Source organism: Corvus moneduloides, chromosome 16 (assembly GCF_009650955.1).
Source record: "Corvus moneduloides isolate bCorMon1 chromosome 16, bCorMon1.pri, whole genome shotgun sequence".
Lineage (NCBI taxonomy): Eukaryota > Metazoa > Chordata > Aves > Passeriformes > Corvidae > Corvus > Corvus moneduloides.
The window spans coordinates 11,345,401-11,361,719 of NC_045491.1; the positions used below are offsets into that span (position 1 = coordinate 11,345,401).

At 39.1% G+C, this 16,319-nt stretch overlaps 1 protein-coding gene across 1 annotated transcript in view; it reads left to right on the plus strand.

The window, feature by feature from the left end:
• Positions 1 to 16,319, plus strand: part of LOC116452167 — a 75,289-nt gene that overhangs the window by 32,552 nt on the left and 26,418 nt on the right. Inside the window, exons 30-47 of the mRNA XM_032126360.1 lie at positions 455 to 594; positions 1,972 to 2,134; positions 2,246 to 2,332; positions 2,830 to 2,964; positions 3,361 to 3,480; positions 4,017 to 4,234; positions 5,871 to 6,064; positions 7,239 to 7,541; positions 8,242 to 8,462; positions 9,445 to 9,606; positions 9,826 to 9,903; positions 10,264 to 10,614; positions 11,191 to 11,547; positions 12,547 to 12,897; positions 13,796 to 13,927; positions 14,576 to 14,725; positions 15,173 to 15,289; positions 15,967 to 16,140. Coding sequence (XP_031982251.1) covers positions 455 to 594; positions 1,972 to 2,134; positions 2,246 to 2,332; positions 2,830 to 2,964; positions 3,361 to 3,480; positions 4,017 to 4,234; positions 5,871 to 6,064; positions 7,239 to 7,541; positions 8,242 to 8,462; positions 9,445 to 9,606; positions 9,826 to 9,903; positions 10,264 to 10,614; positions 11,191 to 11,547; positions 12,547 to 12,897; positions 13,796 to 13,927; positions 14,576 to 14,725; positions 15,173 to 15,289; positions 15,967 to 16,140 — 3,453 coding nt within the window. The remainder of the gene's footprint in view (positions 1 to 454; positions 595 to 1,971; positions 2,135 to 2,245; positions 2,333 to 2,829; positions 2,965 to 3,360; positions 3,481 to 4,016; positions 4,235 to 5,870; positions 6,065 to 7,238; positions 7,542 to 8,241; positions 8,463 to 9,444; positions 9,607 to 9,825; positions 9,904 to 10,263; positions 10,615 to 11,190; positions 11,548 to 12,546; positions 12,898 to 13,795; positions 13,928 to 14,575; positions 14,726 to 15,172; positions 15,290 to 15,966; positions 16,141 to 16,319) is intronic.

Consider the following 16,319-nt stretch of genomic DNA (forward strand, 5'->3'; position numbering starts at 1 on the left):
ATTTTTCCTTTGCTTGATGTCTGCAGCAGAGGAAGGGTAATCAGCAGTTTCTCCTTGAAAGAGGTACTTTGATCAGTTACTTTGGTCCAGTCATACCTTGCAGGAAGTCTTAAAAAGTATTTTTCTAAACATAGCATTCTATACTTTGAAAATCCAGTTAGGTTTTTCACGTACCAGAGCTTGCTTATGTTGCAAATAGGTGACACTCAAGTGATACATTAGGGGACATTTGTCTTCTGCTGGAGTCAGTTTTCTACTGATGTCACTTTTAATCCCCTGAGAAATTAATGGAGATCTGGACTGAAACTGTAGCAGAAATGGTTTGATCTGTGAAATGACAGCCTTGCTGCATCCTGTTGAACAATATGGTTTCCATATTGATGTTCCTGAATATGAATGCAGTAAATCTGATGCAACTGTCCTTTCCTGTTCTGGTCTCATGATCTGAGTGCAGCCTAAGACGACAAACTTTTCTGTGGAGATTGTATGGAGAGATTATAAGAGTCTGCCTGTCATACTGCAGTGTGAAGGTCAGATAAAAGAGCTGAAGAAGGAGAAGATGCTCTATCAAAAACGTGCAACCCTCCGTTTCAGGTTTAGTATTCTTATTTCTATATTTTAAGAATGTTTTGGCCTAATTTAATGAGCATCTTGATGCTCTTAGGAAATGTTCTGGGCTTTACAAAGTGAGAGTGCCACATGCACGAAGTCTGTGCTTTGTCCTGCCTGGCTCTCTGAACTTGCTCAAGCACAGCATCTTCCTGGGCTGGTTATTTGCATCCATTAGCTTTTGGTCTCTTTGTTGAAATGACAGTGAACAAAGTTGTCAAAGGCAACAAGCCATGTGTGCTGTGACATATTTGTTGGCAACTCAGTCATATAGCCTCCTTGCATGAAAACAGCAGGATTTATGGTGTATCCAAACTTGGAAGTGGTGAGAAGTTCCAAAATCCAGATCTGATCCTCTGTGCCATCCATGTGCCTTTTTCCTGGTCCTTAGGCATTAGATAGCCGTTCTAAAGCCAAAGGTATCCTCTTAAAACATTTAACAAATGGTCTTCTTTAGATTTTGGAATATGTTTCCATTTTCTGATGAGAAGGAGTGCACTGCTTCTACATATTGGCTGTCCCTGAAATTTTTCTCTTCATTATCCATTACTAAAAAAGGCCTGAAGGCCTTTTTAAAAATATATGCTCAGACTAGAGACATCTGGATCACCTCTGGGGAAATCTCAGCTTTCTTAATGCATAGCAGGATCAACAGGAGTGCACAGGCTGCCTTAGGAGCCACTGTGCAACTCAGAGATAACTAAAACACTGTGAGGTGTCTTTTCAGTAAAAAATTATGTAAATGAAGAGCTGTATCAGATATTCTAACATGTATAAAGGCAGTCCAGTGTCTGAGTTTATAAAAGTTTGTGCATGTTTCCAAGAGGTCTAAGTAAATGTGCAGAAACATCTAATAAAGTCCATAAAACATTGCACTGAAGTAGTAAACCACTCCAAGAGCTGTGTAGTGCTGAACATCTGTTGCACTGGATCCTTGACATGTAGATTTTTGTTTGTACAAAAAGCATAAAATGTGGATGGGTGAGATTTTCAAACCTGCCAGGAGCTTTTGGGCACTATCCCTATTTGAACTGAAGTCTTGGTCATGCAGGTATAGAAGGTGTATGTGCTGGTTATACATGTCAGAATTTTAGAGCAGCACCTCCTCTGCCCTTCCAGGCCTTTAGCAAATTAAGGATGGAAACGCTATCAAAAATTCTGGTAAGTGTGTGGAGTTTTTTTGAAGTTGTAATTATGCTTTGTAGTTTCTTAAACGTCCTGGTCCTATGTGTTTTACTTCTGTACCTGACACCCTGGTCGTAAATGATACATTTGGAGTTCAAGCTGATCTTTGCATGATTTCTTTTTGTAGTTGTCTATTAAGATCTTTTACACTATGTTTCTTTCTTGTTTTTTTTCCAGGCATCCTTTTAAAGTGCCCTTTCTGCAGAGCTTCCTTCTGCAGGAGACATTTACTGTTGACAAAAAGCAAAAGCACTATTTCATGGAAACAAAAGTTTTGATAAATGGGGTGGAGGAAACAGTTCAGACTCTTATACTTGGTTACCAGCCTGAAAACCCTTATGTGAGTTATCCAAGAACTTCCTTTAATCTGACATACCAAAACAGCCTGCAAATGAGTGATTTACTGCATATATCTTATGTTCCTTGCATTTCCTCTCAAACTTCTGTTTAGATTTGTGCTGGCTTAACTCATCCTTATAACTACAAGATGTTCCCCAAAGATGTTGAAATGTGCATTTTAACTCTAAGTCATCAAAATGTGAGTAAATTTCCCATTAAATTCAATTAGGAGATGTTAATTACCTGTTTATTTACACTTCACTGTCTTTTCAGACCTAACTTGCTATAGGTCTTTAGTTCCTCACCACGTAGCTGCTGCAACCAAAATGTTCAGAGGTTGATTATGTCCTTGGACCTCCTTAATTTTGTATAATAATATGTTGTGTAGTAATCTATGATAAGAATACTCTATCCATTATTTTTTTAGAATGTTATTATGCATGAATGTTTTTAATAATAACCGGTACTGGGATAGAATGGACTCAGGGTTCTCACCCTTATCTAGCTGTATCTATTCTTCTTTCTTACCAAATGTAGCTATTTTTTCTGCTTTTCTTGTTTTTCATTCTGAGCCAAAACATAAAATCTTGCAACTCTTTCATTTCTCGTGATGTGTAGGGATGACTTCTGTGATCTTTCATAATGCACAGGGTTAATACTCAATGCAGTTTGCTTACTCCCAATCTTAACACACAGGTGAAGCATGAGCTTGAGACTATCTTAAAGGTGAATAAGGAAGATGTTCTCAGTTTTCTAGGGAGGTATCAGGACAAATCCAGTGAGGCAGATTTTAGACATCTTTTACACATGGATGTGACACACTCATTCCAGGTATTGGTGGTTTTAATTTTTGGCATTTTATTTTTTATGTCTTGGTGGCTGTTTTACTGTGTTGTCTTTAGAACTGTAATTGATGCTGGTAAGTGTCCTAATCCAATTGAGTCCTAGTCCTGACAAGAAACTGTAGGTATCTCAGCGGGTCCAATTGTGGATCAATAACTTGTATCAATAATACCTTATAAGACATACATTGACCTTTTGTTTTCATGCTTTTTTTTACTGCATTTGATTTATTTTTCAGTATCTTGGGATAAAATTGGTAACATTTTATACACACATTTGTTTATACTTATTCTCCACTTCATGCTAGAAGTTCAGACATTAAATCACATGAGGCAATTGGTGGGAATGCAATGTTCTGTTCTGATACTTTACTTTGTCAAATAGCTTGAATTTCCACAAGCAATGGGCCTAAGTGGGGAGCTGTTTTCCAGGCAGACTAAACTGGAACACTTTGACTGTGGTGTAAGTGTAAAAGCCATCATCAACAAGAACATGTCTTCACAGGTCAGTCCCCTGGTAATTACAGTCTTGTTGCTTGAACTTGAAGATTTTGCAATTCATACACTCAATGACTGTAGTGGAGAGGTGTAAATTGTTAGGGAAACAGTTAACTCAGAGTTTGTTCTGGCTAGATAGCTGCGTGTGGTTGGTATAGTTGGCTTATGTTTTGGCTGAAATTCAGAAAACTCTTAAAATTGAGTTAAATTGTACTTAAAATTCAATGTAGCTCACATTTTTTTGTTGAAAGCTCTAGCATGGTGACAGGATAAAGACAGGGAGATCACTTACCCATTAACTTCGCAGACAAAACAGACTCAACTTGGGCAATATTAATTTAATTTATTGCTAAATCAAATTAGAGTTAGATGATGAGAAACAAAGATGAGAATTAAAAGCTCCTTTCCCCCTTCACTCCCCTCTCTGCTTTTGTCCAGTCCCAACTTGTTGTCTGCAGTCTCATTGCTCAAACTGATGTTTCAGAATTGTGTATTGTAATCTGAGGTCCTTAATGTCCTGCTCTCCTTTTTCTGTATGTGCAGGCCCAGGCAGTCCTGAAGAGTTATGGTGAAAACAGTGTCAATGGCTCTCTTCACCTTCATTCCAATGGACAGGACGTGCTGATGCTGGAGGTTGATGTGAACAATGAAAACAGGAGGAATGCCAGAATTGTTGAGCTGAGGGCTTTTCTCCATCAGACAGTCCTGACAAACCCAGAATCAGTACAGTTCCGGCTCATGGGCAAAATATTTCCATCAAGGTAGAGAAATCAGAATGTTGGTTAATTGAGGAACTGAGGAGTGTTCTGTGATACAAATTTAAATGTAACTGCTTTCATATGGCTGCAGCAAGGCCACTGAGTAAATGCCAGTTCATGTGTTATCCCTGTCATTGAAATACTTCTGCTCCTTATGCTTTCTAAGTTGGTGTAAGTTGTGTTTGTGTGTTCTAGTTGCTTTCCTAGGACTTTGTACAGAGAACTTTGAATGAACAGATGGTGAAAGCTATGCCAGTGGAAAAGGGCACTTCCCAGTGTTTATTATAAGGTTTTTAAGATATTGTAGAAAGCTTTGAGGCGGCAGAGGTGGGAAATAGAAATTTGGCCCTCCCAAGTTTCAGCTGATTTTTCAAATTTTATAAATAGGAAGTGTATAGGGAAGAATTTTGTGTCTGCAGAGGTCCCAGTGTTTACCAATTGGATGAGATAAGGAAAATGAGGAAATAAGAGTTAAAGAAATCAGAAGTTACTACAATTTAGATGAAGCACATTAGATTTACTAGTAACAGTAAAAATAAGAGAAAATATTCCAAGAAGGATATTTCATGTGGTTCTGCAGCTTGCTTACGGTTCTGGGCATCCAGTACTGCACTAATTTGTTTAAATACCAGGGTAAGCTGTTCGAGAGTAATTTATTACAGTTCACTTCACAGGCAGGAAAACAGAACACTTAAAATTTTTGGAACGAGTATTTGTTTAGGATTTGTTTTACAGGGAGAATACAGAGAAAAATAAACTGTTGAATGTTTCTGGGGAACAGCTAAAAGGATGCAGTCTGTACAGACTTCAGTTGCTGACTGATGGAATGAATCTTAATTCCCTAAGCTTTTAGTTTTGTTCTTCCCATGGAGTGGATTTTCACTCAGGTTTTACTCATCATCAGTGTTTCAGAGGGTTCCAGTGTCTAGGAGGGAAATCTAACGCTATGAAAACTGGAGTAATTGCCTCACTTTTAGGTATTTTGTGTAGTATACTCGAGTCTAGAAAGTCAGATAGTTCAGTGGATAGTTTGTTGAAGGCAATGTGAAAGCCGTCTCAGTCTTAAAACACTGAAAATGGAGCTTTTTGTTGTTCCAGCAGGTTTCCCCAGAAAGCTGTGATGTGTTTCTCTAACACTGTTCAATTCAGGACCAAGATACAAAGAAATATTGTTGGTTCATTTACCAAACTCAAATGATGGTGGCACTTAGAATTATTTTTTTAAGCTGAATTCTTAATGTTGGTTTTAAATCAGCACCAAAGTGATATTTCATATTGTGACAGAGAGGGACTAGTTTCCAACTCAAACTCTGTCCAACTCTTTCTTTTATTAGGAACCATAACAAAAGCATTCAAGAAATTTAAAGAAAAAGTAGTCCGCCAGTCTTTGAAGCTTTACTGAGGAGTTTTAGAAACATCTTGTGAACAACATGTGCTGACTGCAAGGCATCACAACACTGGAACAAGTGCCCAGAATGTCTGTGGAGTCTCCATATTCGGAGATACTCCAAACTTGACCACACACATTCCTGAGCACCCTACTCTCATTGATCCTGCTTTGAGTAATGAGGGGTGTCTTGACAATCCTGAATCAACCATAATAATATCTTACTAGCAATTTTTATGTCTGTCTTTTTAGACTTCTGTTGTCTTCTGAGTTGAATCTTAACGAAAATAGGCTTCACATGGATTTCATGGGAGCCAGGGAGCGAAAAGTTGGTTTTGTTTTGTCCCTAAATGGAAGAGTCCAACACACTTTTACTGGATTACAGGCCATACCTCATCTTCTTTCTCTGGATGGATTACTGAAGTGCAAAAACAACAAACATGATGGTACTCTGTTCCTTTGTGTTTTTTTCTAATCTGCAGCTACCTAAGGAAGCTTCTTAATTTTAGTGTAATCCTTCCTGAGCTGCACAATGTATTCAGCTCTGGTGCCCCAACAGAAGAATAACGTGTGCCTGTCAGGGCAAGTCCAGAGCAGACCACAGAGATGATCAGATGGCTGGAGCACCTCTGCTCTGGAGCTGGGCTGGGAGGGCTGGGGTTGTCAGCCTGGAGAAGAGAAGGTTCCCGGGAGACCTTAGAGCCCCTTCCAGTGCCTAATGAGGCTCCAAGAGAGCTGGAGAGGGACCTTGGACAAGGGCCTGGAGTGAAAGGACAACAGGGAATGGCTTCAGACTGACAGAGGGCAGGGTGAGATTGGATACTAGGAAGAAATTCTTCATTATGAGGGTGATCGGAAAATGGAACAGGTTGCCCTGAGAAGCTGTGGCTGCTCCATCCCTGGAATTGTTCAAGGCCAGGTTGAATGGGGCTTTGAACAACCTGGTCTGGTGGAAGGTGTCCCTGTCCATAGCAGAGGGGTTGGAACAAGATGGGTTTTAAGGCCTCTTCCAGCCCAAACTATTCTGTGATTCTGTATAATGCAGAGGAGAGTATTTAGCATGCAAAATGAACCTTGGGTCATAGGGTTGAGGGTACTTTTCAGTGAACAAACACAGTTTATAATTTTTCATATTTTCATGGATTGAAGGAAATAGTGGGTGGCCTCTTTCCTCTTCTGAAATGTGGGAGCTGACTTGAAACCCTTACTCCTTTGAATGGCTCCATGGGTGGAGCAGGTCACTGCTGAGCTCTGGAGGGATTGTTTCGCCTGCAATTACACTAGTAATAGGTCACAGTCCCTCTGTAAATTTTCCTTCATAGGGAGTGCAGTATAGTCCATGGTCTAAGGGCACAAGCAGCTTCGTGAATAAAAAGGAACAGCTGCTAGAAATACTATTATGTAATTTGTTTTAAACACAGACACTCACTAGTAGAGAAACCCTCAATGTGAAACTGATTTGCTCTCTTGATTAGGCAAAATTATCTATTATAACAAATGGAAATTTTTCTGCTTCCTCCCAATATTAAATTGATGGTTAATTTATATATTACTTCTAAAACTCTGGTTATTTTTGTCCCAAGAATCTCTCTCCACAGTAATAATTTCTGCCTGTTTCAGGTAACATCAATCTGATGGTCAACAAAAGACTATATGGACTCCATGTCAGGAACAGGAACGTGTTTGGGAATACCACCGTACACAATATCACTGTTGCCATGTTTCAGAATGGCAGTCAGGCAATCCCAGTGGAGGCAAGACTGAAAGGACACCTGGAACTGAGTAAAGAGAAGAAAAGGGGGCTAGCTAGCTTCCAGGTGGATGAGAAGGCTCTTTCTGTAGATTTTTTCAATGTCTTGGATCGTGGGCACAGCAGAGTCAGTGGGACTTTCACACATAATATCAACTTTTTAAAAAATGCAGGTAGGAAGAAAACTCTGACTTGAAGGTGTGGTGTAACAAGGTGAATTTATCTAAATGACTGCTGACCAGTGGAAATAGATGAGTTGTGTTTGCTCACACTAGAACAAAATGTGATCCAGTCTTAGCAGCATTCTTTTTAATGTTGTTGAGAAAATACAGTAAAATGGACACAGAAATAATTCAAAGAGTTTTGAAATACTTCAGAGTAAATTGTTTCTCTTTTGTATATCTGTGCTCCTGCACAGGATCTAAGTTGACCAGTTCCTCTAGGTATAGTTTTATGCCAAGTGTTGTTTCCTAAGCAAAGCAGTGGGTTTTCATGAACTGGAATTATTAGTAATTTTGCATGGGTTCTTTTGGACAGAATAAATCTGTTCTGAATCTTTTGGACAGCTGATTTCTGGAGTTGGACACAATACCAATTGGTAGATATCCTTTATTAAGAAAAGGAAAATCCTTGATTTCCAAAGTGAATGCCACATTTTAATTTAGCAGTCCCATTTCAATACAATTTTCACCTGGTAGATCATGTCCTTCTATAAATATTAGTAAAATGATCACATTTTTTTATAAAGGTGTATCTTTTCTTACGAAGAACTACAGAAGGCTTCTTTTGATCTGTAATACATATTCTCTGTATTGGATAATGACAACCCGGAAGTGCTGTGTTGATTTTCCTTCCCTCCCTCCCTGTCAATAGGGTTGCCATTGGAAGGCATCCTTACTGCCACATGTGAGCATGGCACAGGAAATCACACCACTGCCATAGCCCTGCAGAGTGGCAGTGAAAGGATTGCTGCTGTGTTTGGACTGGCCACAGAGCCTCCAAAATCCCAGCTATCTGTGAGCTTAGAGCACAACATCTCAAAGATAAAGAAACATGGGATTCCTTTTTTTGTAGAAGCTGCTGCCTATTATGAGGTAAGAAAAGTTCTGCCTGTGAAAATTTCATTTCTGGGATGACAATCTGTGTATATATAATAACTCTAGGCTTTTCCTGTGCACTGTGTGTATTTGTTTTAAAAGCTGCTCCGTTTTTGAGATGTACTAAATTACTGTGTGAAAGAAAGGTGTTGTCTGGCTCCTTGTCATACTGTTGACCTGTCATCTGAGCTCTTGGAGCTGAATCTAGACTAAATGAGATACTACATTCAGTTCTCATTTATCTTTCCCTTATAAATGGGATGTGGACCAGCAGGCCTAAGGTGTGGAGCCATCAGGTGTCAGCCTCAGGCCTGCATTGCATCTGGTACTGGATTTAACTGGTCCTGATGTCATCCTTTGGATGGCTGCTAAAGAGGAGAAGGGTGGTTAGCACGGCTTTCCCTTTTAAACTTCCTACCCACTGAAGCACTATGGACCATGATTCTTGGTATGGTGTTGCTTTGCCAGTGCTCTCTCTATCTGCATTTCTGCTATAGATCTGTGAACAACATTACAGCTCTTTGGCATTGCAGATTATCTTTCCATGAAAGAATCCTTTGCTATCTCAGACATCAAGTCACTTGCTAATATTTGGCTGGGTTCAACCACTATGGTAGGGTGAGACACACAGGTGTGCAGAGAAAAAAGCAAGGCAAAGGAATTTTAAAATTCTTAGTAGTGTTACTGCTTTAATTGTTTGTGCCTAAGGGCTCAAATCCTTCAGGGTACTGAATGTTCTCAATCTGTTTTGGAGCCAGAAGAATTAGTGGTGCATTGCATTTAGAAGGTCTGGCATAACACTAAAATCTCTATTAGAAATGAGGCTGCCTTGATGAATTTGCACTTTTATTTTACCAGTGCTGGTGCCCTGACACAAGCTGTGATGTTTAAGCACAGTGAAACAGACTCTGCCTTTCCCATTTGTTGCTGGGATGTTGTTGTTTGTTTCTTTCCATGATTTGATTTCTTCTGTGCACAGAATTTCTCCAGAAAGATTGCTGCAGGGATAACAACCACTGTGGAGACAGAGCAGCTCAAAATTGAAATAGAGAAGAAAACCACTGGCATTGCTATGGAAATTTCTCTTTCATTTCACCATGATGTGAGAGGACTGATGGACATTGTTCCACGTGTACTGGAGGTTTGCAGAAATCCTGCCGAATGTCGTAATATATTTAGTGCACTAAACACTGAACTGTTTATCTTTTTGAAACTGAACTTTAACCTTTAATCTTAAATCTGTGTTTTGGAACCTTCATCCATTTGATCCTTAAAGCAGCCCTGTAACTTGCTCCTTTGAATTTTAGTCCTACCTGCTTTTCTTCGTGCTCTGAATGTGCTTTGTTGACAACGTCAACAGGTTGCTTGCAGTGGAGAATCTGCTAACAAACAACTTTCTGGCCTTTGCAATGGTGCAATTGCATTTCATCATTTTGAGGTACTGGCTTAATTTGTAAACTTTGCTCTCAATAACACAATGTCTTAACTACCATGAAGGGAATCTAAGTATTAAAGTGTAGACATTTAGAAATGAACTTGAACTACCTGGAAGTTTTGTGTGCACTTTCAAATATTTTCACTCCCTTAATTGTTGGTTTGGGTTTTCTTCCTGTTATTTCTAATATGGAACTCTAAAGGCTTTAGGCCATTTCTCCATTTGTTTCTGCATTTATAATTATGTAGGATGAATACAAAATGGTGTAGGAGAACAGTTCTCTTCTATTAATATGGGCTTTTAAAAACAGTATGTGACCTGACAGGAAAGCAAACTTGACAACAGTTTTCTGTAATTTTTCAGACTCCAGCAAGAGTTTCACTGAATGGGTCAATATTTACCAGCAACTTTACTGTCATCTTCTTTGGACATGTTTCTTTTCATGACCTGTTTGCCTGCCTGCAACTCTGTGCCACCACTAACACCCAGCCTCATTTAGAAATCGACTTCCAGCATTCTTTGCCTTCACTTCATTCTTTGGGAATTGCCAGAGAGAACCAACTGAAGATGTCAGCCATGATAAGTGACAAGTACAAGGGCATCCTTGGTATTGTCCTTGGGCCTTGCACTTTGGAAGTTGATGGAGAAGTGAGCCTGGCAAGCAATGAGACAGGATGGATACTTGCTCTTAGAAACAAGTGCATCAGTCTAGAGGTAAGCCCAGTTTGTTTTCTGCATGCCCTTCCAGTCTGTGTATTTCACATCACTGACTCACAGAAAGCTGTCTCCTGACACATTTATGGACAGGCCAATTTTGGTCATTAAAATTGTTCTGGCAGAACAATGAGTCAGAGCACTTGCAGGGGGAAGTGTATTTGAAGATGATAATTTGGAGTAATACAATGGTAGATGTTACTGTTGCCATAAAAATGTTGCTTAATAATAGTTTTTTAATTAAAATAAACTTTTTTCCTAAAATCTAGTGAAAAGCATGTTCTTTTGTTTTGTAATTGTGGAGGTTAAGATTTGTTTCTTCTATATTATTTATGAAAAGGCTATTGTAGGATTTATTCTTCTTCCCCACCCCCTGCCCTTTCCTCCCCATTTTTTTTTCAGGTTTTTCACAGAGAAATTTCTGATTTCTCTATGAAACAAGCCTGTCTTGTATGGTCCTTTCCAAAAGCAGATTGTTTCAGAAAGAAGAAATGCTTTCTCTTGAATTAGAAACAAATTAGGAAGACAGTTGCTTTACCTTGTGTGTTTCAAACAGTGTAATCTTTTCTGTTGCAGAGGATGGGATTGCCTCGTGCTGCAGTCTTGGGGGGCTCATTTCGACAGAACATCTGCAACGTGGGCTTGTTAATGAACCTGCAGTGTGATGGCAGAGCAGTGGATGTGCAGATAGACACCTCCTGCAAGCATGAATATACACTCCAAGGGATGCTCAAGCATTCACTTCCCTGGCTCAGCCAGCTTGGGCTGCCTTTTGAAAACTCTGTCTTGTTCTCTGCAGCCACAGACTCCACCACAGAGGGCATTTTCCTGCTGCAGGCTGGCAGATGCACACTGAGGGCTAGAGGGGATTTCTCTATTCAGAATAAAGCTGACTGGACACTGGAAACAGAAACAGACTGTCAACTTCTGCAGGTAGTTCTGGGAAGCTTTTAAAGAGAGTTTTGGGATCAAATGAAGGCCATGTGGCTTTTAGCTTAAATAACAGTGCTGGAGTGTTGGAAAGGCACTGTAAAGGCACACCTGTCTCACAGCATTAGGCAGAGGCAGTGTCTCACGTCCTGCTCACAGGTGCTCTCTGGAGATTAGCTCAGCCTTTGCTGCCTGTTGCCTTCACAGGCCGACACTGCCCTCTAAGGCTGAACAGCAATATTAGCCTGAACTCTGGCAAAAACAAATTCCCTGGTCTGTGTAGATTATATTAAAATAGAATTTCCTTGATTTTTCCAGTTAGCCCCACTGACTACATTAGAAAGAATTACTATGGGAAAATTAGGGGTTTTTTTCTAGATGTTCATAGGCATTTATATTTTGCTTTCAAATCCTCAAATTGAGTAACTTTCTCAACTACAATGTGGCAACATAAAAATAAAAATGACAGGAAAGTTGTAGTGAAGAGGGACTGAAAACCCCTTAAACTATTAAAAATAGTAGAATTTTCAGTGCTTTTAGAAATCCTTTGAAAGAATGAGAAGAAACATTTCATTTGGAATATTGCACAAGACAAGCTGGAAGTTTAATTATTAAAAAAACCAAAGCTTGTACAACCAGATGCAAGAATGTCTGTTAGGCCTATGATTTTTTTGTATGTTAATTTGTTTGAAAACTGAGATTGGTGTAGTCTGAATGAAGCATAGAATGTTCAGTAAACTTTGCCAATCTGAAGAAACAGGTATTTTGTATTTTTGTAAATGTAAAACTTTGTAAAGATACAGAAATTGTGAATTCTGCAGGACAGTCCTTAAATCTTCCATCAGGTCCTATTCAGGAAAAATCACCACCTTTCTTGTAGAGAGGGGGAAAAATGGCAGCATGGAGATTGTAGGTTTTGTCTCTGATATTGTATAATGCAATACACACTTGTCTTAAAGTGTTTGTATATTTGTCAAGGATTTTTTGTTTAATTCTTGATAGGATCTCAGTTTCCCAACTCAGTCACGGCTCACAGGATCCATTCAGAAAGACAAGTGCCAGGCAGAGCTTCTCTCTGTCCTGGAAACAGAAGGCAAAAGTGCCCATCTTGAAGTAAGAGCAGAGTGCAAGCCAAGGATTACTCTGAAAGTTCAATTCAGGCATGATGTCCCCCAGCTGAAGGAAATCCCAAGGGAAAATGAGCTGTCCATCACTGCATGGAAACACTCAAAATATCTTATTGGAATTGGGATGAAATTGGGAGCCTGTGAGATTCAAATGAATGGGGACTTTGACCCTGAAAAGAACCTTCAGTGGAAAATACTTATAGAAAACCAGTGCCAAACAATTCAGGTATGAAAAAGAATTTCCTTCTTTGATGTTGAATTGTACCTGCTAAAGTCAAAAGAGAATAATCTAAGGATTTCAAGGTTGTAGCAGAGAAGTAATAAAAACATTCTCTTTTGATGCTGCGTCTTACTTTTGGAGCCAGTCATTCATATGTTTTTTCATATGGCATAAGCCAAATTTTCTGTTAATCAGTACCTGCAGATAATGCACTTGCTTGTACTAGCTCTGATGTGTTTTCTAAAACATGGTTGAGAATTCTGCAGGTTTTTTATATTCAAGAAATAATGATTATTCAAAGTTGTCTTTGGCTGTATCAGCAGTTACAGTCTCTCAGCAGTCTGAGAAACAAACTTTGAAATAGTTTAAAAATATATGAAGTAAATAGATAATCTTCTAAAAGGCAGTGTATGGAAAGTTTGAGAGACATGTTATCACAGTATGATCTCTGAATTCAATATGCAAGTCAAGGAAAATCTGAGTATACAAAGATATGATTCATCTGCCCTTTCCCAAAACCAGAACTGCCATAATAACCTTATGTATACTGTCTGGTTTCATTGAATTTATGGATGCATTGGGCCACTGGGACAATGCCAAACATAGAAGATTAACTAACTTTTCATTTAGGCGGGAAGAGCTGCCACATTGCCCAGTGTTATATTTATGCTGACTCATTTATCAAAAATATTCAGACATATTCAAAATAAAAAAGACAAAATTTATAAAATGTATTAAAAAGCTGTCAAGATTTGTGGAACATCCTGTGGCTATGCTGCCTGATATACTTGATTTTACAGCTAGGTGTTATTAAAGCTACTAGTAGGAATTAAAAGTTTCAGGGGTATGATGTATTTGTGGTTAAGTGGTGGTGAATTTTTAAAATTTTTTCCTTCTTTTACAGGATCTTGGAACACCAATGAAAATTGATGGTTCAGGCTACCTTTTAATGGATAAAATGAACCTAGATTCACAGACATTGATCACTGTTGATAAAAGTAAATTCCGAGGACTCCTTATACTAAAAGTCACTAATGTGAGTACCCTGCAGGCTGTTGGAGTTTGTGTACAAAGTACTGAGTAATGTACTCTAACCTATTTTATTTGGAACAAATAGTCAAGCTTTAGTAATAAATCCTGGAATAAAAATAAAATAACAAAATCTTTGAAAATTTGGCACCTTCAGTGTGCAGTAACCGATGTGTAGGATAATAGGATACAGGCTCTGGCACTTCCTGAATCATTTCCTTGTCATGCTCTTTATGTGTAAATTTTTGTTGTTTGTATTGTACTGTTGGATGTTCCTTATATCACTGTGATTTACCCTGCAAAATAATAGGCAGTGATTATTCAGACACAGCTGTTTGTTTATTCAGTGAGACAGCAGCACAGGAAAGGCTGTGAATCTCTGGCTTCTCTGTTGACAATTACAAGTTTGGCTTCTCTTGCCATCAGAGCAGGAGAGTAGAGAACACACACAAGTATCTGTTTCCTCATGGTATTTCACTTTCCTGCCACAACTGGTAACTTTTGCATGTTTCTGTGCCATAGACAAACAACGTAGCTAGTGGGAGTTTAATTAATATTAAATGTAGGACAGACAGATTTCTGGTTTGAGCTCTGTATTGCAGCAAGCTTTGGATTCTACACGTGCTTTGCTATCTATGCTGTGAAATATTAACAGGAAAGGCAAGAGTTGGATGTGGTGCTAACCCATAACATTCAAGGAGCTGCTGACATTGGCATTCCCATGAGGGTGTTACTTGATGTGATATCAGAAAAAACCACTGACTTCTATAAAGGATTTATTCATTTCTGTGTGAACAGCAAGCAAGTAAGTGTCTCCTCCATGTCAGTAATATGTGAAATAGAGGTTGAAGTGAGCTAATTGGCTTGCTAAACATTGTTTCTGCAAACAACCCAAAAGCAATACTCTGCTGGGGCTGGTTTGCTTCTAACGACCTTAATTAAATGAAGGCAGTATCTTTCAGCCACTCCTTCTGTGCAACAAATTTGACATCAGCAATGATCCATGACTCCCGTTTGTAAATTACATCAAACCTTCCTTATCAGGTATCTTCACTTGGTGCAGCATATTCCCTCTTATAGTACAAAGTTGTGACTTCTAAAAAAATTAGACAATCCTTCACCATAAAGTTTTCACAGTTTTCATAATTTTATTCTAATGTGTAATTAGCCCAATAATTACATTATTCAGAGAAGTCTCTGTATCAGAGATGTGCCACAGTTAACTTTTGTCATATTTACTTGGACTGAGCAGATTACAGAAGAACTGAATTTTGTCCAGAAGTTGGATGTTGTGTCTCTTAACTACAAACTTGCTCATAACATAGAGACATTGAAGACTTTGCAAATAAAAGACAGGATTGAGTTTCAGGTAGGTTATCAATGGCTGGGGAGACATGATTGTGGAGTCATGCCACGCGGGGAGCAGCAGCTGTGGAAGCGAGATGGCGAAGACCAGCAGCTGTAGATGTGACTTTACGCGCTTGGTGTTTTGGTGAAGGGGGAGTCCAGATGCTCCCTTTGCTCTTGAGGGGAGTGCAGAAGCTCAGTTTGTTCTCATGGGAGAATAGCTTAGACCAGGACTTTCCACAGGCCTGGGGTTGGAGCTTGGCTCCCAGTGTGGAGTGAGAGGAGGGCACTGCATTTGTGTGTCTGACAGAGCTGCAATGTCCCCTGGACACACAGGGCAGAGGGGAGCATTGGTGGGATTTCACTGGATCCTTTCCAAATGGTATTTCCCTCCCAGACTACCTGGCACATTTTTTTATCTGAGAAACACAAGACTTCCAAAAAACCACTTACTGTTTATTAACCATGTAGCTGCTTCAATACCACTAAGGCATGGCCATACTGGAGAATATGCGTTAAATGGTTGAACTCTAAAATAAAAGGGACATTTGTAACTGTGTTGTGTTATAAAATGATAAAAGATGCATTTTTGACACATCTTTGAGATGATACTGTCTCAACCAAAGAAAGAATCCTGACCAGCAGGAGCTTTAAGTTTTACAATTCTGTCTTTTCACAATCTACTTTTGTTGCACACAGACTATCTTGAACCTCAAAGTGACCAGGAGCTTTAGTTTGAAAGTACTTTATGGCACTCACTTAACAACTCTTGAAGGACAAATCCAGGAGTTTGAAACAAGTACCAACATAACAGGGAACTTCCATCACACTTTGCCATGGCTGCTACAAGCCAGAATCCCATCAACTTTACAGGTAGTTTGGTGGTTTTGTTGTTTTGTTTTGGTTTTTTTAAAAATTACAATTACTGTCCTGGATAATGATGTAATTCAAGCCCGTGGCTTGAATGAAAACTACCATTTCATAAGGTACAGGATGGAAGCTGAGATTTTCTGATATTTAAAAACTGTGGATGGCTAAAACCTGAACTACTG